Below are 23,953 nucleotides of genomic sequence, written 5' to 3' on the forward strand. Positions count from 1 at the left end.
ACCACCTAAACTACAGGTATCTTTCGGTGGGTTCACATTTACATTCCTTACTCTTGTAACTACATACGTTTTGTTATCAGTTTCAGTGCAGTTACTCAATTATTCACAGTAGTTAGTGCAAATTATGCTAAAATAAATATTATGCTAGAGTGTATAGATGTATAAAATAATAATAAGGAGTTTAAGGGGTTAGCTAAATAGCTAAACTCTTAGGTGTTCCTACAACAGCCAATAGATGCACTTGTTGTTCATCAGGGCATGAATGAAAGCGGAAAATAAATAAACACCACTGGTGATGTCAGTTGTGGGAAAGACTGTGCCCTGCTGACTGGGGCTGCGTGTATACAGGAAGTGCACCTTGTTCCTGTGTCTGCACCCATGCAAATATTTACTGTAAGTGATGTGAAGTGTGTTTTCTTAATAAAGCATTTGCTGTACTGCATATAGCAAGGCAATCTCTACATAGCCCAGTGACCTGGCAATGCAATACTTTTTCTGTCATTCACATATGTGGGGTTTGGCATCATGTGTACGTGTTCACATATGGGAAATTTCCCCTCTGTGAAGTCTAATAATGCCTATTAAGTATAAATCTTGGCATAGATTAAAGCAAGCATCTCAGTAATAGCATATATCTTGGTTATATAAGAAAAATAGTATTGAGTACACACCAACTGTTTCATCCTTGTTCTGCTAGTCTCTATCACTTTGGAGATGAACAGGAAGGAAGAACGTGCTAAAAATATTCAGAGAGAAGGTTGGTGTGTTCCCTGCTCAGTCTGCCCACCTCCTGTCTCTCTGTCTGTCCATGCCACGGTCATGCCAAAGAGTTTGGTGTGTGTGGTGGTGAAAAGGAGGTTGGGGGGATGGTGTCTGTGGGATCATGTGCATATGTGTGTGTCTCTGTGTTTTACAGTTAATATATTCCCCACTCTTAAGTCTAATTACAAAGCAGGAGCTGTGTTTGGCAGGCTAACCCAGCTCAGATGGCAGCTTGTGAATTTCTTTTACTGACTTTCCTCCTCTGATACTGTTATTATGATGAGTACACTGCAAGATTCTGCTTCCTCGTCCCCTTCTCTTGGAGAAACTATATTCTGCCAGCCTGGAACCAACAATTTACTGCAAATTTGAGAATAATTATGGTAAGATGAGGTCACGTTGCCATATAGACAAGGTGTTCAAAGGAAGACATAATGGCTTGAGGTCAACAGCTATTTCTATTTATAATCGAATTAGGATGCCAGTTTTTGAAAGCAAAGTGAATTGTAGCTCCAGTCATGGTGTGTTATGGAGTGCCTCATTTGAAACTCATTGTTTAACATTTTATTAAAGCTCATTTTCAGCATAGATTTAGACAGAATGCTGCAGAACTCATGATTATCTACAATGATTGCCATTGTTATTGTTTTTTGTTTGTTTGTTTTTGTTGTTGTTGTTGTTGTTTTTTGCATTTATTAAACAATCTTGCTTGTTAGTTTACCTTGGGAGTATCTTACTGAACTCCTAAAGCAGTACAGTCCACCCCAAGCATTTTGGTCAGCTGAAGCAGATGTGCTGTTTAGTCTTAAAGATCTTTTTCAGCTCACCCGGTGAAACATGTTTTTCTTTTTTTTTTGCCCCTAAACTCTGGAGTAGTGTTCCAAGGTTTTGGGGCAAAGCATTAGGAATGCAATTTATATTTTATAGTTGATTTAAATCCTGATTAAAACATACTTTTAGGCTGCACACATCCATAAACTCTGCTACTGGGTTAAATCTCCTGGGTCTTCTTGGTGTAAATTGGAACTATCATCTTGTAGGGAATCCTCTTTACCTGCTTTACTTTATTCCTCTCTACCTACAAAACTCTCTATATACCGATAATTAAGTTGTCCTTAACACACTTAAGATTTGGTATCAATTTAGACGGGGCGTTAAAATTTGTAGGTGCATCCTCTTTGGGTCCTTTAAGCAACAGCCACTTATTTCCTCCATCGTGTTTGGACTATACATTTTCAGTGTGGTATGACAAGGGCATTAAACAATTAAAAAATCTGTATGCCGATGGTGTGTTTGATAGCTTTGCCAATCTGTCATCTACTTATGACCTCCCTGTGACGCATCTATTTCGTTTCTAGATGTTTTCCTAATTTCCCCTCTGCACCTCCTGAACAGGCTTGGGAAAACTTGTTTTCAAACAATCCACATCAGAGAGGAATGATTTCTAGGATATATGATTTTATTCTGGCGTTAGGTACTGAGTCGAGTACCAAAATTAGGAATGCATGGGAAACGAGCATTAGGAGTTAGGAGTACAGATAAGTGAAGAGTGTTGGGAACGTGCTATAGGTAGGATACAGTCTACCACTTCTTGTGCTCGTCTTGGACTCATCCAGTTCAAGCACTGGACTGTCTGGGTCCACGAAACAATTTGGACTCGCAGGCAGCAATCACCTGCGTTCTACTGTCTTCAGTCCCACTGGTAGTCACTGTGCCAAGTCTCTCCAAATTTGCATAAAGATAAACTTTTCTCAACTTTGTAGCATCACTGGACACGCCCACATCTAGTCGCCAATGGTCACTGTCCCTCATGTTGCTGGAAGTCGCCAGCTCTCATTGAAAATGAATGGTCTCCAGAAGCTTTGTCGCTGCAAGTCCCTGTACAGTATGTATGAACATACTCTGTTAAGTCTAAGTCTGCACTTAGGCTTATTGTTTACTTTAAAGCTAGCTTTTAGCAGCCTCTGAATATTTTTAAACTATGCCAATTTGCCACAAAAAACAAAAAAAACCACCCAACAAAAAACACAACTCTGACAACCCTGTCATTTATGGAGCTGAAGCATGCTGTCCCATGATTCATCAACATTGTTGGTCACTCAAAAGAGGTCATTAGTATTTCAGTTGAGTTTAAAATGTATAGGGTTGTGAATCAGGTCTTTATGAAGATGAACATTTGAATGGCTGAATATTGAACGGCTGATATATGTGGATGAACCACCACTGGCTTTCAAACTATGATGCATACACAACTCAAAATTCACATAATGATTAATTGATCCAATAGTTACCTCACCTTGCATTATCCTGCTCTATCTCACTCTCCCACTGTGTCTGTTCACTTGGTGGCAATCTTGGCAACTCTAATGAACACATCCATGCATCCATTATTTACAGTGAACAATATCTTCTCTGTATTAGCTTCATCATATTGACGTGTAAGGTTTGTTATGAAGTTTGGCTCCTGCTTTGGCAGAACCAAAAGCATAATGGGCATATTATGATGAGTTACATATGACTGGCTTTTTCTTATTACTCTTTACTAACAATGCTATTGGCTTTTTTTTATTATTTAAAAAAAAAATCAATGGGTTGAACTTACATCTTACAGATGCCCAGTTGATTGTCATACCTTGGCCTTTATTGATGTAACTCTTTATGCAACTCATTAAAATGACAGTTTGGATATTGCTAAATAAACTAAACTAGGAACAATTTCATAATTTCCTGAGACTTTTAGGGCCATGTCCCTACTGTTAGTTCCCAAATGGACATAGAGTATCTAGCATTTAATAGGTAAGTGTATGGTAATTACAAGTAATTCATACTTAGTAACTTGCGGAAACTCTAAGGTTTGTAGAGCAGTACTTTGCTGCACAATGCAATAGGTACACAGAACAGTCTGTGTTTTTATGAATGCACTGTTACATCATTTCAGTTACTTTATAAAGTTACATAAAGTAATATACACATTCTAATAACTAATACATACTAGGTAGTTACTCTGTTGTAAAATAAACGACTCTTTTCCTAGTAGTAGTATTGTTTGACCTTGTGCTTCATAGCCTGTAAAACTGGCATAAAACAGCAGACTGTTGATTATATCAGAACCCAAACCGTGAAATCTCACGCTCTGCAGTCTCTCCTCCACAGTGAATGAGTACACAGCAGAAGGAGGGGCCATGTGAGGACAGCTTTACAAACCCAGAGAACATGGTGTTCCTCTACTGAGCACGACTAAGTGGGTGGAGGGGTGTGTGTATGTGTGCGTGTGTTTTAAGGGTAAAGAGATAAGAACACGTTTTCTGCTTCATTCCTTTATATTGTACCACTGCCTGTTATATGGTAAGAACTGATGAATTGTAGTTAATTAACACAAGATAGATGACAAGTAGACATATGCTGTAAATGTTTTATTTATCTTTAGGGGTGTCATGCATATCTGGTGTCATGGCTAAGGGAGGCCTGTGTTAATGCTGCTGAATTTATAGCCTGTGAGATGAAATAAAGAGGAAAGTGTGGGCAGTCTGAGTGTGTGGTAGTGCACGTGTGTGTATGTGAGAGAGTGAAAGAGTGCAATAGAGAGCGAGAAAGAGAGTGAGAGAGAGAGAGAGAGAGAGAGAGAGAGAGAGAGAGAGCGAGTGGGTGGTGGTAGGCTGGTGGTGCCCAGAGCTCTGAGAGGCAACCAGGCAGACAGACCTTGAGTTCAGACTGTGTGTGGGTGTCTTGCAGTGGGTGTTGCTGTAGTGTGACCTCTCTGGGCTTCCTCTCTCTCTCAGTCTGTGTGGGGGCGACACCGGCTGGCATTGGCATGTACACACACACACACACACACACACACACACACACACACACACACACACACACACACTCACTAGAGAGCAATAAAGAAGCCTTTATCAAAATCAAAAGGCCACATTAAAATTTCTTTCTTTCTTTCTTTCTTTTTCTTTCTTTCTTTATTCACTTGCTTGCTCACCCTATGGGTCCACATCTCAACAATTAACCAGTAACTTCAAAATATCTTACAATGGACAGATTTTTCCAAGTTTCTAAAGTTTTCCAAACTTCTCTCAGACCAGATCACAATTTTAAGTCGCACTCTCAAAAGCTTTCAAATCCCAGTGAGAAAGCAAAACAAGATGTATGTTGAAACATGCTGCACTGAATTCCATTTGAAATCACACCAAGGCCTCATGTTTCATTCTGTAAGCTTTAAAGGAGAGCTGGGCGCCAGATAAGCATCAATATTTATCAGAGGTATTTAAATTCCTCTTTTTTGTCTTGTTACGTGAGAGCAGAGACAGATGTGCCTACAACTGACATGAAAGCAAAGATGATAATTAGTGTTTTTGATAAGCACTCATAGGGAAATTATTCCTGTACAAGTGGCAACAGGGATCTCGCACTGTGCTTCATTGCCATTCCTATCAAGTGTGTGTTATGTGTGTTGTGTCTGCCGCTAGTGTCTCTGTCTACCATAAATTATAAAAAATACAAAGGGAGGGTATGCATGAAACCTCCCTCCCTCCATCCTTCCTCTCTCCCCCACACACACACGCACACACACACATATACACCAGCAGAAAGTGTTTAGCTGTTTCCACTGTGTCTCCTCTCCCCTCTTCCACGTGGCCTCTTCAGTGTCAGCAGGTTCACAGTCTCATTTGATCTCTCACAGTTTAACCAACAATGCTGATTTCAAAAATTAGATCTTCTTTTTAACTTTGAGTCTGAAGTTACGTTGAGTCAACTTTTATACATTATATATTTTAATATATTTGACATGTCTCATACCCATAAACAAACATTAAATTAAGACCACTGGCGCTTTTCCACCACAGGAACTTTCCCCAGGAACTAGGGACTTTGGGAGGTACTCTGCATGTTTCCACCGCAGGGACCACGGTCTAAATTAAGTTCCAGGTAAAATGTTTAGCCATCGCAAAGTCCCTACTCGGGAGGTGGTACTTTTTCAAAAGCCAGGAATTTTGGGGGGTTTGACTTAGGCGCTGAACATGCTGATTGGTTGAATGCACGAGTGTCTTTTTTTCAACCACCATTTTTAAAAGTCTGTTGTGGTGTGTACAGTAACTGTTGTTTATTGTGATTTGAATCAACACAACAGAGTTTCTTAAAATATACGATCGATGGACCGATGACGAGGTTCAGGCCTTAAGTATTTATGCTGAGGATGAAATACAGTGGAAACTTGTAACGGTGACCCGTAATGAAAAAGTACACTTAAAATAGCTGATAAAATCAGTTTGCTTATATTAAGTCTAGCATTATGAGCATTCTGAATTCGCTTTACTACCACTGCTCATCTCTTTTCCACGGTTTTCTCCACTGTTCATCTCTTTTCCTCTTTAGCAAAGCAATACATCGCAATTAACAGCAGCACAGCTTGAATATCCTCCATGCTTGTTGTTGTGCAGTGTCATTATCAGAGTTCAGAAAATAGACTGTCTGTATTTAAAATGCAAACCTTTATCCAAAGATTTAAAAAATTTCATTCTGTGACCAGGAATCGAATCCGGGCTGGCAGTGAGTGCGCCGAATCCTAACCACTAGACCACCGGTTTGGTTGCAGCAAACTCTATTGTTACTGTTTAAAGGTTTATGTTCCAATCAGAGCCTCCTACATGTTTTTATGAGCTGAGAAAACATTTTACATCATTAAAATGAGCTTACTTTGTGCCAATAATGAGTTTGATTGTAGCATAATTCGAGGCTTCATATCCTCACCAAGGGTTTGTCATATGTCACCGGACTAATTTGCCTAATCTTCACGGTACTGTAGACCGCGATGGAAATGCAGACAACAGAGGTCTGGGGAACCAAATGGTCCCTTGAAAAAGGTTCCTGGGATTAACTGTTCGGGGTAATTTTGGTGGAAATGCGGCTCATGTAAAAACGGAGTATCATAAAAGCACCAGTCCCTCAGTGAACAGAGACTTTTGTTTTTTTGTACTGGAAAGCGTGACCTGACTCTATCCCCTGACCCATCTCAGTGTGGTATGAGCTGTGTACAATGGAGCTCAATCTGTGCAGTGCACAAACTAGCACAGCTCATTAAAGCCACAGCCCAGTCACGAGATCCTGCAGTAACGTTCACACTACGCACACATGGTAGCATGCCTCCCCCAGACTGTCTCCCACTATCCGGCTCTTTCTCTAACAATGCACTAGAGACATACTCACTCATATAATACAGGCTTCTGTACCCAAGGAGACACACATGCACACACTCATGAACACAAAAGGTCTTATGGCATGCAAATGATGACCTTATCCTTCCCTGGTTTACTTTCATTCACATTCAATTCACATTTTGGATGAACTTAGTCCTGGGCTAATGTCAAACAAAATTTGCACTGCTAATGCCATGAGCCAAAGCATGTAGCAGGCAGATGTTTGGAAGAAAGCTCCACAGAAACTCAATTTAACTTAAAGGAGCTTTTTGTAATTTTTAGAGCCTCTGCTGTATACAAGGCAAATTGTAATTGCAATGAAAACACTGACTCCACCCCACCTGTTAAAACTACACATGCTTCAGGGGTTATTTTAAGGAAATAGAACAGAACTGAATGGCTTTTCTTAAGCTGTGAACAGAGGTAATTTCTGGGCCTATTTTTTTTTAAAAACAGAAACCTGAAATAAAACTAGCAAGACTGAATGACAATATTGTGAATAACTGTTTTTACTAATAACTTTAATTATATGATTATTCCAGGTTTTATTACAGACTTACAAGCATGTTTTTAAAATTTCAAACTGTACTATTAAGGGTGACTTTGTATTGCTGACAGCTTGTTGTCTATACTGCACTGTACAACTCCTTAAGGATTATTCCCATTGCAATCCATGGGTCACCATGGGAACTCCATGTAAACTCATAAGACCCACATGAGGTGTACGAGGTGCCATGAAAATAAAGATATTCCCATTCCCACAACTGAAGGAAAGTTACCTAACTCCAAAATGTCACATGAAGCGCACAGGTCACCATCGTAAAATTTCCATAATAATTGTACGATGACATGAAATTCCCATAAACTTAAAAAGGCATGTGAGATTCATATTTCAAATGCTAACGCATAAAAATCTCATTCTAATGTGTAGCCCATGAAACTCCAAATGGAATGTGAATTCAAAATAAGGCACTAAATGAATCTTCCATGGTGTCAGTTTGGCATTGGATTCCAAATGAAAATGTCCAATTAGTATACTCTGTGAATTTTCCATTAGGGTCAAGATAAAAAAAAAATAGCCAATGTGCTAGTTCTAACTTGAAAAGATCTAGTCTTTGTATGTATATATTAGGTGTGTGTGGGCGTAGTGGCTTAGAGGTTTACACAGAGTTTGCATGTTCTCTCTGTACTTCAGGGGATTCCTCCAGGTACTCCAGTTTCCTCTCCCACTCCAAAGACATGATTTGTAGGCTGACTGGCGTCTCTAAATTGTCTGTAATGTGTGAATGGGTGTGTGAACATGTGTGTGATTGTACCTTGTGATGGGCTGGCACCTCTTGTGCAATGAGTCCCCTGGGACAGGCTCCAGTCTCCCCGCAACCCTGTGTAGCATAAGCAGTATAGAAAATAGATGGATGGATGGATATTAGGTGTATAATGCAATGCTACTATCTATATCTGTTTAGTGTTCAAAATATTTGTATCAGTATTCTGATTTTAAAACCAAATTGGACATTACCTAACCTAGCTGGGGGTTTGCTTTCTTTTTTGAGGGGAAGAGTAGGGTCTCTTTTTGATTTTTGTTTGTTTCTGTCCATGATATTTTCTACCAAATTTTGTTGGGTTCCCAAAATATAAATAAACCAGTAGTCTATTTTAAACCAACACAACCCTGAGTTACTAAGGACAAATAAATGAACACTGTAAATGCATCATTCTTGTTAGTGAATGTGGTCTTTCTTTGTCCCTCAAGCTTCATATCTCACTGCTTGGTCATGCCCACAAGTTTCATATCTGACCGTTCATGTACATGAAAGTATAAACCTCCCTCTCATGCAACTTTTTTGTTGCATCCCTTAGGATGCACACCTCTGTTCTCTTCACCTCCACCTATTCATATCTGTATTTGTATCAGTTTAGAAAACATTATCTGTTCATTTCAAATTGTGGGTATGTATAATCAAGTCTTTAGTGCTGACACGTCATAAGCACTCTATCAAGCACATACTCTAGATCGCCTCCCACTATCAGTAGTGCATTATATCATAAGTGTGTTCCCTGCTATGGAATTCTGTGTTGTGTCTATATTAGTGGCTGTATGGATAAGACTGGCCACTTAAAGCCCTTACAAAACCCTTAATGAGTAAGAGGTGATGGTGAGGTCGCTCAGTGTTAAGCCGATTATGATAATGATGATTGAGTAATTCGCTGTCTCTCTTGAACCTTGAGGTAAAATGTTGTTAAAACATTAGACTGCTGCCATACAGAGTATAATAGCAGCATACCATGAAACCACAGACAATGATTGATGTTTCCATGTCTCAGCATTATTGTGTGTGTATTGTTTTTTTTAAACATGGTAAAATGCAATTTTATTTAAAGACACTAAAATATCTTTGCACATAAACAAAAGTTTGTGTTTGGTAACGTGAGTGCATTAAGCTCCTGTTATTCTGGTTCTTCTACTAAATTCTGAGTGAGGATATTAGCATGTGAAACAAGTGGTAAAACCCAAGTTTCCAAATGAAAGCCCTTGTGCAAAAGCAAGGATGCATTTCAGAACAAAGATACTACACTGTACTTCATAATTTAGCATCTTAAATTCCAATCCATCCATGTTTTCCATATGCATGTATGGAATGTGGGTTTATGCATACAGCGTGACATAGAGAAAAGAGTTTATTGTCAGCTGCTGAGCCACAGGGCAGTTGTGAGGCAGGTGATCTGTAATACAGCTGCTGAGTGTAATTTTCTATCTGTAGCTGTCAGGCTTGAACTGAAATGCTGCAGGATTGTGGGTCAAAATGCAAAGGGTGTATAATGCTGTAGTCTATTTTCACTCCATGTGATCAATTACAGTATGTGAGCAAGCAGACAGTCTAATCTGGGCTCTTATATTGACTGAAAACATAGCTCGTCCTAGCTCAAATTACAGGACAATGAGGAAAATGACACAGACATACACATAGCAAAACATACACATAAACACCCACGCACTCTGCCATACTTGCATACAATAAAGAGAAGGCACAGTCAACAGTGTTAACAACAAACTAATCTTGTTTTGTTCTTTTCCTGTTTCCTCCTACTATTTACATCAGTACATAATGTGCAAATTAATAATTTAGTGTAAAACTGTCAAATGAATATAAAATCATATTTTACAATTCTAAAACGGTGCAAGTCCATGATTCTGTCACATAGAAAGGAGGAAGAGGAGGGCACATAGAAATAAGGAGCAAGAAAACTCAGTGGGGAGAACATAGGATCCAGGAGAGACAGACACACACCAGAAATCAGTGAGAAATGCTCTCATATTCGGCACTCGCCTGAAGAACAGGAGCACTAGGAGAGAACTTCACTTTGCCCATGCTTACACAGGGGTTAGCAATAATGATACTGTTAGGCCTTCTGGTGCTTCGAATGGCAGAGGAATCAAGACCTTCCTAGTACACAAAGCAAGTTACGTTTTAGAGTTACAAGACGCCTGCTGTGATGTGGCTATTTGCCGTGATATACAACTACATAACACCTTTGTTGCTGTTAATTATGTCTTTTTAACAGTAGTGGCTCATCCATAGGGGCAGGTGGGGCAGAGCCTAGCCAAACATAACTGTTGCAAATGGATGTTAACCTTGCAATACTTATGACCTCTTTTAAGTGACCAACAATTAAATAAAAAAAATGCATTTGACAGATACAAGCTAATGTTCCATTAATTAGCTCCCCTTTCTAGATGTGATGCAATCTTGGAACAGTGCGCTCAGTGCTTCATTCAGCTCCATAGAGTTGTTATTATTGCACATAGTGGTAAAAAATGGAAACTACAACAAGCACAAACTTAGACCCATTGGGGCAGCAACCACTCTGCCCCATGCTTACTCTATGAATGCATTGTTTATGAGTGGGGGAGGAGCAGCAGACAGGACAGTTAATGATATTACCCCTTCTGTGTTTGTCTCATACTGTGACAAGATCTACACCTACAAGATCTACACCTGCTGTATCAGAATTTAATTTCTTTTTTTTCTTTTTAATACATTTGAAAGTAAGTTATCAAAATGAATACTGCCATCTTTTAGTCCATAGGTTTTTTTTAGTCCTTTCCCTGATCAGAAATGGTTTGACTAGCAAGTTTAACCTAGAGTTTTATCTTGCTATCTACATAACTAACTAGGTTGTTAATGTGTCTTTGGAGCGAAATTATCAGCAAACAGAAACCATCATAACCATACTTAGTTTGTTGAAGTACATTCATGTCTCGTCGACTCACATTTGCCCATTATGGGGTTACTCTAAAAAAAAAAAAATCACTATATAGTAGCTTATAGTCAAGTGTCATTTAATTTTGTTTGAGGTTATGTTGTTATTAATGTTGTCCTACCCCACCAAAATCTATGGTCACAAGCCACTCTTGCTTGTTAATTAAAATTTAAATCCAATTTAGTTCTAATATGCTGATAGTGATCTTAAGTTTTAAATTTAGTGATTCAATTTGGGGATTCATACTACTATACACATTTAACACAGTACCTGAGAAAGTCAAATATAGGAGAATGTTTTTGGCACAGATTTCTTTACGGCAAACGCAGGTGGGTCTGTTGATAGATTGACATGTGTGTGCTTGTGGGTTACAGAACAAATGATGAGCAACAGCCACAACCTACAACACACCAATGTGTAACCAACACTGACAAACATCACCGAGTTCCATTTGCTTTCACTTTTAGGACACTACACTAAGGTGTATAAAGGTTTGTATTCCATCATATTGTTACTCTTGCATTGTATAAATTTGTCAATAGTAGTAGTAGTAGTAGTGGTTTATTTTACAGAAGCCATTTGCTACCGAGAATGTGATATATTGCAAAACACAGATAGGAATAAATGGCACTGTACTGCATCAGATGGTTCAGAGGAGAGTTTAAATGGAATGCAAACCGATGTACACGAGGTCTAGTCATGTGCTGCGCAATCAAAAGCATGTTACATACCATGCAGCACACTTTGATTTGCCACAAATGAAATTTCAGGACAATCTTCTTACATCCAGGCAGATAAAATCACACTCATTTCTGCATAAAGACAATACACTATGGCTGACATTAAGAATGCATAGATAAAAAGGGGAGGGACTGCGCTCATTACCAAACTTATTGCTTTTTAAAAACTTCCATGTTTATCAATGGTTCTTCCTCCCATTTGAATTATTTTCAAAGCAGAAAGATGTTACTTGCTATTGAGATATTGATTGAAGTATTGCATTCAAATGAGTTACCCAGTAGCTTTTGGAGAGCTCAGAGGTGACTGACATATGCTTTTACATCTCTTTCAGCTAGTACTAGAAATTTTATATTACAGACTGAGCAAAATGCACAGACATGAGCTTTTACTCTAGAACAAGTAAAAGGATGTAAATTTGGACAAAAAACAAACTGACAAATAAAATGACAACACAATCTCTGGCCAAACTGCAGTGTCATTTTGCTATTGAGAGAAAAGTAACAAGATTACAAGGAGATCATTCTTAAATAGATTAGAAAACGGTATGCCAGTATTTGTCTATTACTCGCATAGTGCAGAGGGTGATGATGTCACTGCTGTCTTTTAATCACACACACACACATCAGTGATGAACTGCATGTGTGTGTATGAGCGGGGCTATCCAGGCCGATGTCCTTTGCCCTCCTTTTCCCTGCGTTTCAGCTCCTCTCTGTAGCAGTAGGAGCAGTAGTTCTCTGTCTCTGGCCTGCCATAAAAGGAGCAGTTCTCCCTCTTGCAGCGCTTCTGCTGAAAGCAGTACATGGGGCAGGTTCCACTGCGGATCTTGGATTTGTCATGGTTGAGCCAGGAGTGGGGTGTGAGTTCCTCGTCAGCAAACTCCAGACTGTCCCGGATATAGCTTGCATTAAAGCCATTGGTATATGTGTGAGATTTGTGCTCACCGGCCATGCTGTACGGTACAGAGTCTCCACCATGGACGGCGCGAATGCCAGACATGCGTGCTGGACTATAGCTCTGAGAGGACAGTGAGCGGTTCTGTTGCGGATACGTGGCACAGGTCTTCAGCGTCCCCACTGGAATTTTATAGGGATCATCCTGGTAGCTGGAGGACTGCGTGTTGCTATCTCTCAGATGGATGACACTGTGCCTCTGGATGGGTGGTGTATGGCTATAGTGGGCGGACACCGGGATAGGTTCGTGACGCTTAGCACCTTGACTGGGGGAAGAGAAGGGGACAGGTGACATGGACGAGCATGGGAGACTGGGAGTCGGGCTGCCATTAGGGATGGGAATTGGGGAAGCAGCAAGGGTAGGGCTATTCCTTCCCTGGCCCTTTAGTGTATGGATATGGCTGGCATGCAGAACAGGTGAGCAACTCTCAGGGGGAGAGCTGTCCGAGCGCTCTCTCTGTAATGTGCTCTCCTGTTCAGGCTTCTTGAGGGTTCCATTGGTCTGGGGCTTTTTCTCAGCCTCAGCTTTCCTCTTTTGTTCCTGCTCAGTGCTGAAGCGCTCCTGCGCACTGCTCAGATAGTAGCTGATCATCTCTTCATGAAATTGATGCCGGTGGCTGGTCAGCAATAAACCAGCAAAGATGAACTTACGCTCACCCTGCATGGCTGCACGAAGGATGTTCAGGCTCAGCTTGACATCTGTGCTGTACTTCCAGTTGTCCAGAGTCCGCTCATCTGGGTTTTTGCCTGAACTGGCCTGTCTTTCTCCAGAGGAGTTACCTGAAGCTCTATCAGTAGGAGATGGGCTGGTTGCTTTCTCAGAGGATGACGTGCTGGTAGATTGGCCCGACTCCTCTTTGCTCCCTTTGCGTGTTTTGGATTCCTTCTTCTTGGGCTTCTGTTCACTGCTCTCCACAGCACGGCCATTCGCTATGGTGGACCTACTGATTTTGCCATGTACCAGACCACCCAAACCACCCATGTTCTTCTTCAGCTTGATGCCTAGAGTCTTGCTAAAGCTGCCCAGCTTGTTGGCTACTGAGTCAGCACGAGCTTTGTCTTTCTCCTTGTGCTGCTTGTCCTTGTCTTTCTCTTTGCTAGTCTTGCCATTGTTGAGGTTGGAATTGCTGCAGACAGACTCACGGTCCGAGTCCATGGATTCGGCCAGAGACTGCACATCTTCACCTGCTGATGCGGTGGGTGACTCGGGTTGAGCAAGGGGAGCCTATAATAGACAGAGGGGTGAATCAAAACACACTTTCTGTAACCCTGTGTATCAACCATGGAAATGGAGCAACCCAATGATTTTAAGAGATTAATTCCTTACGCACTCGTGTCTCTGATGGTATTCGAATCCATGTTACATTCATATAACTGTGCAGGAGGTTTAGCTTTGCTTCCAATGAGAGGATGAGACTAAAAGAAAAAAAAGGAGAAAGGGTAGTGTATCTCACACTTTCACACATGACTTACATCTGATGAATGCTGACTTTTTTCTCCTCTGAATGGACAGAGGAGCTTCAAGGGAAATTATGCAATTCAGAAGAAACTAAAGAACTTCTTGTATTAAGCCATTTATAGATTATACAGTAGTTTCAGTTAATTCTTTAGCCTCTTAAATTCCTAAAGAACAACTGGTTCAAATGATATCCAGTTTTAAGTAATGCAAAAACTGTAACTCACACAACCACAAGATAGACAATACAGTACATAATCTTAATAAACAGTATAGGAAATGATGAAATAGTTATTTCACTGCTTTCATTTCAGCATCGATGTCTGCTTTAAATCTTTGTACATCCTGATGTGATCTTTGTCTACTTTTTTCGAATGAAAATATCACATTCAAGTCATTTCATCATTGAGAAATTCAATATCTCCACTGGGTTATATAAATATGTGGCAAACTTTCAGATGACTGAATGCTGTTTTTTTTTCATTATAGTAGGGACTTTAAATATGCACGGTGGCTTGCATTCGCGTTTCTCTCTACTGGAATTCTGATGACCAGATTTTGTCCGGCGAAATCCCTTACATGGGGGATAGCACGAACAGAGCTTCCCCTCTTTAAGCACTTGGTGACAGAGTGAGCCAGCCAGCAGAGCCTTTAAGCCCCTGGGTAGTCATGGGCCAGACAGATGGAAGGGATTGAAGTATCTTACTTTGCCAGTTTGGCGTTGTCGTTGTCGTCCCTCCCCCACTCCCAGTCTCTGCCTGGGTCCACCGCAAAGTGCAAGGATAAAAGCTTGTGCTCGGAGTCTGTCAGAGGGATGACGGCTGTGACAGAGAGGAGAGAGGAACTGCAGCCTTAGAAAGGAAGTTTGTCAAAAGTACAGTAATGAAACAGATACAGCAGGCAACTGTGGGACTGTCTATAAAGATAGCTGACAAACACATGTGCACTGGTTGTATTGTGCATCACCTCGACACTTAAAATCTCTGACTCTCCTGCCACCTAACTCACACTTTTTCTTCTTATGCTTTCCTGGACATTTCTCATCAAGCGCAGTAGACACACATTCAAATGATAAGAGAAATACTGTGAAATTAGAAAGTGAAAAGAGCAAGGATAGGTTAGGATAAAGTTAACCACAGAGATGTTTTAATAGAGATGGAGAGAGACAGAGAAATTAGGACTGGTGAGAAATACACACAGGACAATCCAGTCCATGTTTTCAAACACACACACACACACACACACACACACACACACACACACACACACACACACACACACACACACAGAGAGACACTCTCTCTCTCTCTTTCTCTCTCTCTTTCTGGTAGAACATAAATCTCTTCTCTCACAGTAGCTCTGACATTTGCCAGTAATGAGTGAGAACACTGCCTCACTCTGACTCATTTAAACAACATTATGGGTGTAATCTTTCCTCTGGTGAAAGACACAGACCAACAGTGGTGTATGGCAGGCAAACAGATAGACCTAGGTGTGTCAAAAGTGAGGTCTGAAGTAAAAAGAAAGTCAGATACAGCAGCAAAAGACACACCTACTTCACTCTTGCTGAGCTCTTTGTCAGCTCACGGGCACAGTTTTGAACTGAAACTATAGCAAGGCTGTAACGACTCAGTCTGACATGCAAATAACTGTTAGGATTTCATGTACATATACAAACTACACTTCAGTATATAAAAGCTACAGCCATAATAAGAGTTTTATTATTAACACTGTGGACCATAAATAAGCAATAAATTAGTCTGCTTACTGTGCTAAGGGATTACATCATTAATTAAATAAAATGTATTTTCACACACTGGACTTATAAACCCAGGCTGACAGATATAGATATATTTGATACGGATAATCTCCAACATGTTTGGGTTGTACTGCAGGGTCAAAATAAACATTTTTTGACCGTGGCTCTGCAGTACCACTCCAAATGGCGGCGGTCCAGGATGTGAGAGCAAGCCAAAGCAGATTGCAGAAGGGACAGCACATGCTGTATAAAGTGGCACACACATACACAAATAATGCACACATACAAACAAGAATGTATACATATATGCTCCCAAGCTCCCGAACAAAGATGTGTTTCACACACTCACTTTCCTCACACAGTCTCCACTAGAACAGGGTAAGACAGCGGACATGGGGTCATGCACCCCCCTCCCACACACACACAGCCTCAGCCTATATAGTGTTTCCATTTGATCCCACTCCAGAAGCAAACACCAGCCCTGCCAGTTCTGCAGCAGGGGACCCTAGTGTAACATACCGTATTCACTGGCCCTGCTGGTAGCTATAGTGAGCTGTCCTCGACTGACCTCGGCCACGTGCATACGCACTCTGATGTCACTGAGCTGCGGGCACACTAAAATGAGAGTTTCCTGAAATATTAGCAGATGCGAGACAGGACAGACAAAGTGACAATGAAAAAAAAAAAATAGAGAACTTAAAGCAGATTTAATTCAGTGATGACTGACCAGCATCGGTGGGCTTCCGATACAGTGGAAGTGGTGAGAGATGGATGCATTATACAAACAGAAGTTGCTGACAGATGACATGCTTATGGGCTTTGGCACCCGATATTATACAGCAACTTCCAATTCCTGTGGTTCCCTGGTACAGGATGACGTATGGTGTGTGTGTCTCGCTGCACAGTGCGGCGCTGCTTGTGGAAAATTTAGGGAGTGTTTATAAAGATTTGGAGTGCAGATCTGTCATAAGAGCTGCGGTATGTGTAATATAATCCTATTGAAAACATCTCAAAGCTCAAAGGCATTATTTTTTAAATACCCTCACTCTAGTGGATAATATTAATCATTGCATATGGGCACAATTATATTTCTTTATATTTCTTCATTATTTCTATATTTCTTTGGCCTGTGTTGTTTGAATGATGGTGTAAAATTCTGATTATCAACCTGAATTCAGAGCTGTGAATATAACCTGAATATAAGTTTTTATCTTTGACACATGTATTCTACCACACTCTTTTTCACCTTCACACACACACACACACGCACACACGCACACACGCACACACGCACACACGCGCACACGCGCACACGCACACGCGCACACACACAGTATACAAAATCCCTGCTGTCAAGCATTAGCCTCATTGCTCAGTTGAAGCAACCTGGGATGTGTTGAACAGGAAGTGTCATAAAAGTATGCGCCAAAATGCTCCCCTTTATAGGAGGATCAGTTTAAGGGCCAATCTTCGATGCCAAGGAAAGCCTGCAGGTCTTTTAAAAATGAGTCTCGAAATAGCAGCTGAGGTTTGGTGTGGGTGGACTCCACTCACTCAGCGTCTACAGCTCTGGGTACCGCACACGACATTGGCAGATTAAAGCAGGACTGGTGCAGGCTTACACAGGGACACCATTCAGCTCCAGAAAGAGGGAGGAAGGGTATCTGTATTACAGCCGGATACACCTGAGAGTATAAACACCCATCAGCAAGATGAAGACTCGAAATGAGTGTAGGTGCAAAAACAAGAGGTGCAAGATTAACATTCCACTGAGCTGGTGCATCCACAGCTGTGTAAATGGAATGTGTGTGAATGTGAAGGGGAAGACACAGAAGGGGGGGGCTATCACAAACGCTCAGAGATGAACGGAGTCTCAGTGTTCTTGGGGAAACTGCTGGCACCTGAACACACAGTCGATGGACAGACGCTGCCTGGCATGCCTAAGCGGAAGAAACAGGATGGAGGGAGAGAAGAAAAGATCACCGGGCCAGGCCAAAATGAAAGACACAATGCAGCTTCCACACAAGAGCAGAGACAAAAAAAGAGCAGGACATTGTACTGATTTGTTAGCTTAGGCTGATGTGCTCTAATTAGCAATGGAAGACAAGCTCTCAGAGAAAGGAAGTAAAAAGTAAGAATAAATATGGGGAAAATGAGTCAGAGCCATCAGTGGAAGAAGCTCAGGTTCCGTGTGTGTGCTTATGTGTGTGTGGAATCTGGGAGTGTGGGGCCTCGTGGCTCTGTCTACACTATACTACAGATGACCTCATTGAACTCAGAGAATAGCAGCCTCTCCTGCACTCAACAACAAAACTAACATCCACAAACTGTTTCAGTTTCTGCCTGTGTCTGCCCTGTCAAGCTCACACTATTCCATCGATTTCTCCCACTCAAGAGGTATCAGTTTCTCACAAGTCTCACATCACATACATAAAGAGGTGCAATAATAACAAGGTGCTGTGAGATGGCATCAGTTCAGAAGGCTACTATGGTGAGAGGCTCCTTCATCCTGGAGCAATGCAAGTGCACTGAATTCCTCTAATTTCAAGCTTCAAATCCATCTGCCATACAAGAGCACCAGGGAACTGGTGGCATATAAGAGCTGCTGCATGCAACACAGAGACAGTAAGACACTGCCATCTACTGGATACTGACCAAGCAAAGTGACTGCATTCAGGAAAAACGTACAAAGCACCAAGCATTCAGCCATATATTTATGTGAGCAGTAGGTAACTGTACCTACTACATACAGTGCCCGCCAGAATTATTGAGGTCCTTTAGAAAAATGAGCAGAAATGACAGAAAGTAAAAATTTACACATAAAACTGTCATTCAAAATTCAAAACAGCAGAATGTATTTATCTTTGTGCTAAAACATCATTCTCATTTGAACTATTCTCTAGGGGGAAAAATTATATCCCTAAGGAATATTTTAAATAAATGTAGAGGAAAGTGTCATTAAAAAAAAAAGTCACTTTTATATTTAATTTGCTCTCAGTCCTGAGAGAATCTGTTGCCCGTACCCAGTCCTGGTTCACTAGGGTATAAATACTTAAGCAATTAAAAATACCATTAAGTACAGTTAGGGCCATAACAAAAAGATTAAGTTTTTGGGTTTGGGAAATTTGCCAGGAATTGGAATTCAGGTTTGGGATATTTGCCAGGAATAGGACCCATGAGTATAGGACAGTACATAGTGAGGAGGATGGTGAAGGAGGGGGAAAATAGATTCACAGTTGCACAGTTTAGTTGACTCTTTGGTTATTAGGATTTGAAATGAATTGTCAAATATATCCTTTTCAGCAAATGGTTCTGAAGCATTGCAAGAAAGAAGCCCTTCCTGAGAGCATCACAAAATGCATCACCTGATCTTAACAAAGCTTTACCAGAACTATAATTGGCATCATTTTTCAGTTGAGACCAAAATCAAACACTTCAGTCATGGACAGCATCAGCAGATTTGGCCACAAAATGGGACTGCATACAAGGAAAAGCACCTGATTGACCACTGTAAAGTATGATGCTGTATCAGTTTTCTTTGAGGCTGTTTTTTTGGTTGTTGGTTCAGGAGCTGGCTCTTGTAAAGATTGATGGCATCATGAATTCTGCTATGTACCAAGATATTTCAGCTCACAACCTGGGTGCCTCTGCCAGGAGGTTCAGACCTGGGCATAGATAGAGCTTTCAACAACATGAACTGCCAAAATTACTTCCAAATCAACACAGAAATCATTGCAGAACATATCTGTCTCAGTCTCTGAATTTGAACCCTACTGAAAACCTGGGGTCTGTACTGAAGTCCACATGCACAAACCTAAGAATATTTATAAAGGAGATTAAAATCTTCTGCATGGGATCATTGTTGGCCAGAGAGAGGGAAGTGGGAGTGGAAAGCCATATTACTGGTCACATTCACATTCACTGGGTCTAAATAACTTTTTTCTATTTTAAATAAATTTATTCCATATTTACAATCCCTTCCTCCAGCCCTTCTTTATCTAACCCATCTAACTATTTAGCAATGTGGCTGTAAACAATTAACTCCATAGCTATTTGCACCCTTCAACCAGAACTGGCAAACACACACACACACACACACACACACACACACACACACACACACACACACACACACACTCACATATATAAATATATGCATTATCAAAAGTGATTATCATAAGAGCTTTAAAAAATAATGGTGCTGCTATTCTAAATGTTAATACACCCTGTATTAACATTTTTAACATTATTAGTATGGATCTGAACCCCAGAAGAAATCAGTCCACAAGTGCAAATGAAATATTCTCTCTGTAGGAAGGTCCAAAATCCTTTACAATCATCTACAAACTTGTTAGACATTACAGGAAGACACTCAGTGCTGTTACTCTCTACAGGGTAGCTTTCACCAAACATTAACTGCAGGGGTGCTGATACTGTTCGTACAAAAAATAAAAAATCCACTGCACTGCTCAAAAATGTTGTGTTAATATAAAATCATACAACATCCCTATGTGTTCATGCTCAAAATATCACACATTCATTTCTGCATATTTTCATGAAAGGTGCCAATAATTCTGAAGCTTCTGTCAAATGATGCTTTAGAACTATCATAAGCCAGGTTATGTGTTTTGGCCTGGTAATAGATCTGTCCCTATGATAGCAGCTTTGCACACCAACATCTGCACAGTGTCAGCTGGAATTATGATGTAAAATTCTTCATCGTTCAGATAACAAATGACTTTGGAGGGACGTTTTCAATTTTCTGTAACTATGCTCCTTTATTGCTCTTTTTCTTCTTCTGTGAAAGAGAAAAGTAATTAACAGGGTCACGCGGAAATCCTCCAAAGTATTGTGTGCAGTTTATCCTTATCCTGAAGATATGGAACTTAAAAATTACATAAACTTGGTGATTATGGCTTATTATCTGAGTACCAGAAGATTAAAACCACATGACTGGAATGCTGCTGTAATATTGTAATTATTTTAGAGGCCCATTTAGATTAGGCCCATTTTGAATTTGAATAGCCAGTCAATCAAATGTGCTTTTCAGCAAGAGCACTGACCACTTTAGAAAGTTGCATCTACTCAAACAAATCCATTCTGCTCCATTTCATATTTTATTTCGCCCTCCACTTCTCCCTAGCTGAAGGCCACTCCATGCTGACTGAAGTCTGAAGGAATGTCTCCTGAATAATTGATTGTAGGTAATTAGATCTAGATCTGCATTATTCGTTGGGGATGACACCAGGCTTGATCTGATTTTCTGCTTCTGAATCATGCTCACTAATTTGAACAGAATCAATGTTGCAGGAACTATGCTTGAATGTCATCTGCCCACCACCCCACTTTCCCCCCATTTCCCCGACCACACCCCAAATCACATGTGCCTATCTGACCGACTGGAGCACTCTTAGACATTTAATTTGCTGTCTAGGGCTTGCTAGATTATTATCCCTAGCTTCATCATTTAGTTATAGTGCACTTTATCCATCATGTGTGCCTGTTAGGCTGGTAGAGCTTGGTCTGAGTGCTCTCTGTAATCTAATGATCATTTTACTTCCAAAACTGATTCTGTACATTGCTGTGTGGTTTGTCTTGAAAAATCATGAAGTAGGAAAGTATACATTTCTGACAGAGAACTGCCTACTGTCCCTTATATTAAGCCAAAGGTCTGGATCATTTCCTATATTGTGAAAAGGTAATATAAAAGGAAACTCATATGGCTTCATGACAGTAAACAATGAATCAGCATATTTCTGCATAGACTTGGACAGCAAACAAAAGATTACAAAAGACTGATTTCACATAAAATGTCTGCTTGTATTGACATGTGAAATACTTCTCTTGTTGAGAAAGCATTTAATGGTCTGTTTTACTGATATTAATTACTAAATAAAACTTTATGAATTATATCTGGTAACAAAAAGGCACTTTGCAATACTTCATTAAGAATATTTAGGCTTGATTTTCAGAAAATCAATACAAAATACTAAAATGTCTGAACAGAATGAGATATTGGTAATTAATATGTATTAATATGTATTTCCAGATGTTATATTGGATCATCAAACAAACCACATTTGTAAAACTTTAAGCTTTCAAGCAAAAAAAAAAAGTGTGTTCTGCACTAATGTTAAATTCCACAGGCCCTTTATAAATGATGATGTTCCCAAATAGCTGCCCTTCTCACATACGACATACTGACAGACTCTTAGTCTACATTCACTCTCTGTTCGGTATTCTCTATTCAGCTTTTGATCTTTCTGTCCATCGTTTCTCTTCTTTTTTTTTTTCAAAAATCTAAAAAAATGTGAAAGAAAATGTAATTGTGAACATAATGGTCCCGTAATAATAATCTTTAAAAAAAAAAAAAAATTTTTAATCTGACTGTTACAGAAATGCTTAAGTGCTCCTCGGTTACTTACCTTGCTCTCTCTGCTGGTCTCTCTGCTCCATAGAGACCAGAGCAGAGAAGTGAGCCTGGTCATATGCCAGCACCAGTGGAGAGCAGTGGCATCGGTTGGGTGGCACCTCTAGGGGAAGATAGAGGCCTCCAAAAGGGATGGGTGCAAAAGCTGTAAAGAAAAATGAGGGATAAAACTGATGTAAGCATGCATTTCAGCTGAGTGAAGTGTGAATATTTAGAGAAAAATAATAGGTTTCTGTGTGCCAGGGAGTTGTGTAGTATGTTAGCCTGTGTGTGTGCTGGCACCTTCTCCCCCAGAGTCTCGGAGCATGGTGTCAGCCACCACCACGATGGGCCTTCTCAGCACATGAGCCAACACAAACACATGGAATTCCTCCAGACTCTCATAGACAGGGTCCTCTGAATTATCCACACTGCAGAACACAAAGGCGCACAAAAGTACTGTTACTCTTTGTATCACATCATTCTGATTAAATTTATTTAGGTTTCTTTTTTTATATGGTCATGTACAGAATTATTGGCACCCTCCATGAAAAAAAGCAAAAATTAATATATAAATTGAATGATATTTAATGAGTGACCTTCGGGCTCTTGCGTTTACTCCGTCATCCTCCTCACTGTGTGGAGGGACAGAGTGATTATGGGTCCAATTCATGGCAAATGTCCTACTCTTTCAGATGTGTAAAATGTTTTATTATTGCTCTACTTGTGCTTAATTACATTTTTAACTGCATGTTTGTTTGTTTTTAGATCGATTACTCAGGCAGGCCAATAACCATCTGTCTCTTTTGTGTTGAAAGTTCTTTTGTTTTTTCCATGGTAATGGATTACAAAGGAATTTTACAACCTCATATTTATACCCTATGAAAACATAACATGGCTAGGTACAGATGGTAGAGGTTTAGGTAACCAATAAATAAAGGGTGCCAATAATTCTAGAGTTGCCTCTATCTTACAAACTGCACTTTGATTAAAGGGAGAAAAATCCAAAGGAGATGCATAAGCAAACCCCAAAAGAGCCTCGTGTTGGTAGTTCTTGATCAAACTAGAGGTCAAAGCAGTTTTCCACTTGAAACAGCACTATTTCACACATTCTTTTTTTCATCCTGTGCTGACTGAACAGCTTTAAAAGAGGTTATCCCTGGGTGTCTGACGTCTAACACAAGCTGTAACATTTAAGAAATAATAAAAGGCTCTAAGCTTAGCTACAAAAGCTGCATCTGTGTGCATACCATAATGAGAGGTGAAGAGAGGGAGGAGGAGGATGGGAGGATGAGAAAGCAAATAAGAGAGAGAGAATTTACTTACAGCCCCTGTTTGCCACTTTATGGGAATTTAGCAAAATTAAGTCCTCCCACACTTCCACACACATACTTACATAAACACTCATAAACATACTAA

The 23,953-nt window shown here is 40.2% G+C and overlaps 1 protein-coding gene across 3 annotated transcripts in view; it reads right to left on the reverse strand.

Annotated features, from left to right (window-relative positions):
• Nucleotides 1-9,998: 9,998 nt before the first annotated feature.
• The window catches only part of otud7a (OTU deubiquitinase 7A), a 68,788-nt gene continuing 54,833 nt past the window's right edge, over nt 9,999-23,953 (reverse strand). For 2 of the 3 annotated variants that reach the window (XM_017486104.3, XM_017486105.3), the window contains exons 9-14: nt 22,838-22,965; nt 22,551-22,700; nt 16,645-16,740; nt 15,073-15,187; nt 14,242-14,326; nt 9,999-14,135 (exon numbers count right to left, since the gene is read on the reverse strand). In XM_017486104.3, coding sequence (XP_017341593.2) covers nt 12,618-14,135; nt 14,242-14,326; nt 15,073-15,187; nt 16,645-16,740; nt 22,551-22,700; nt 22,838-22,965 — 2,092 coding nt within the window. In that variant the 3' untranslated portion in view covers nt 9,999-12,617. The remainder of the gene's footprint in view (nt 14,136-14,241; nt 14,327-15,072; nt 15,188-16,644; nt 16,741-22,550; nt 22,701-22,837; nt 22,966-23,953) is intronic. The other variant, XM_017486108.3, reaches the window with a different exon arrangement.

The sequence above is a fragment of the Ictalurus punctatus genome, chromosome 14 (genome assembly GCF_001660625.3).
Source record: "Ictalurus punctatus breed USDA103 chromosome 14, Coco_2.0, whole genome shotgun sequence".
NCBI classification, from domain to species: Eukaryota; Metazoa; Chordata; class Actinopteri; order Siluriformes; family Ictaluridae; genus Ictalurus; species Ictalurus punctatus.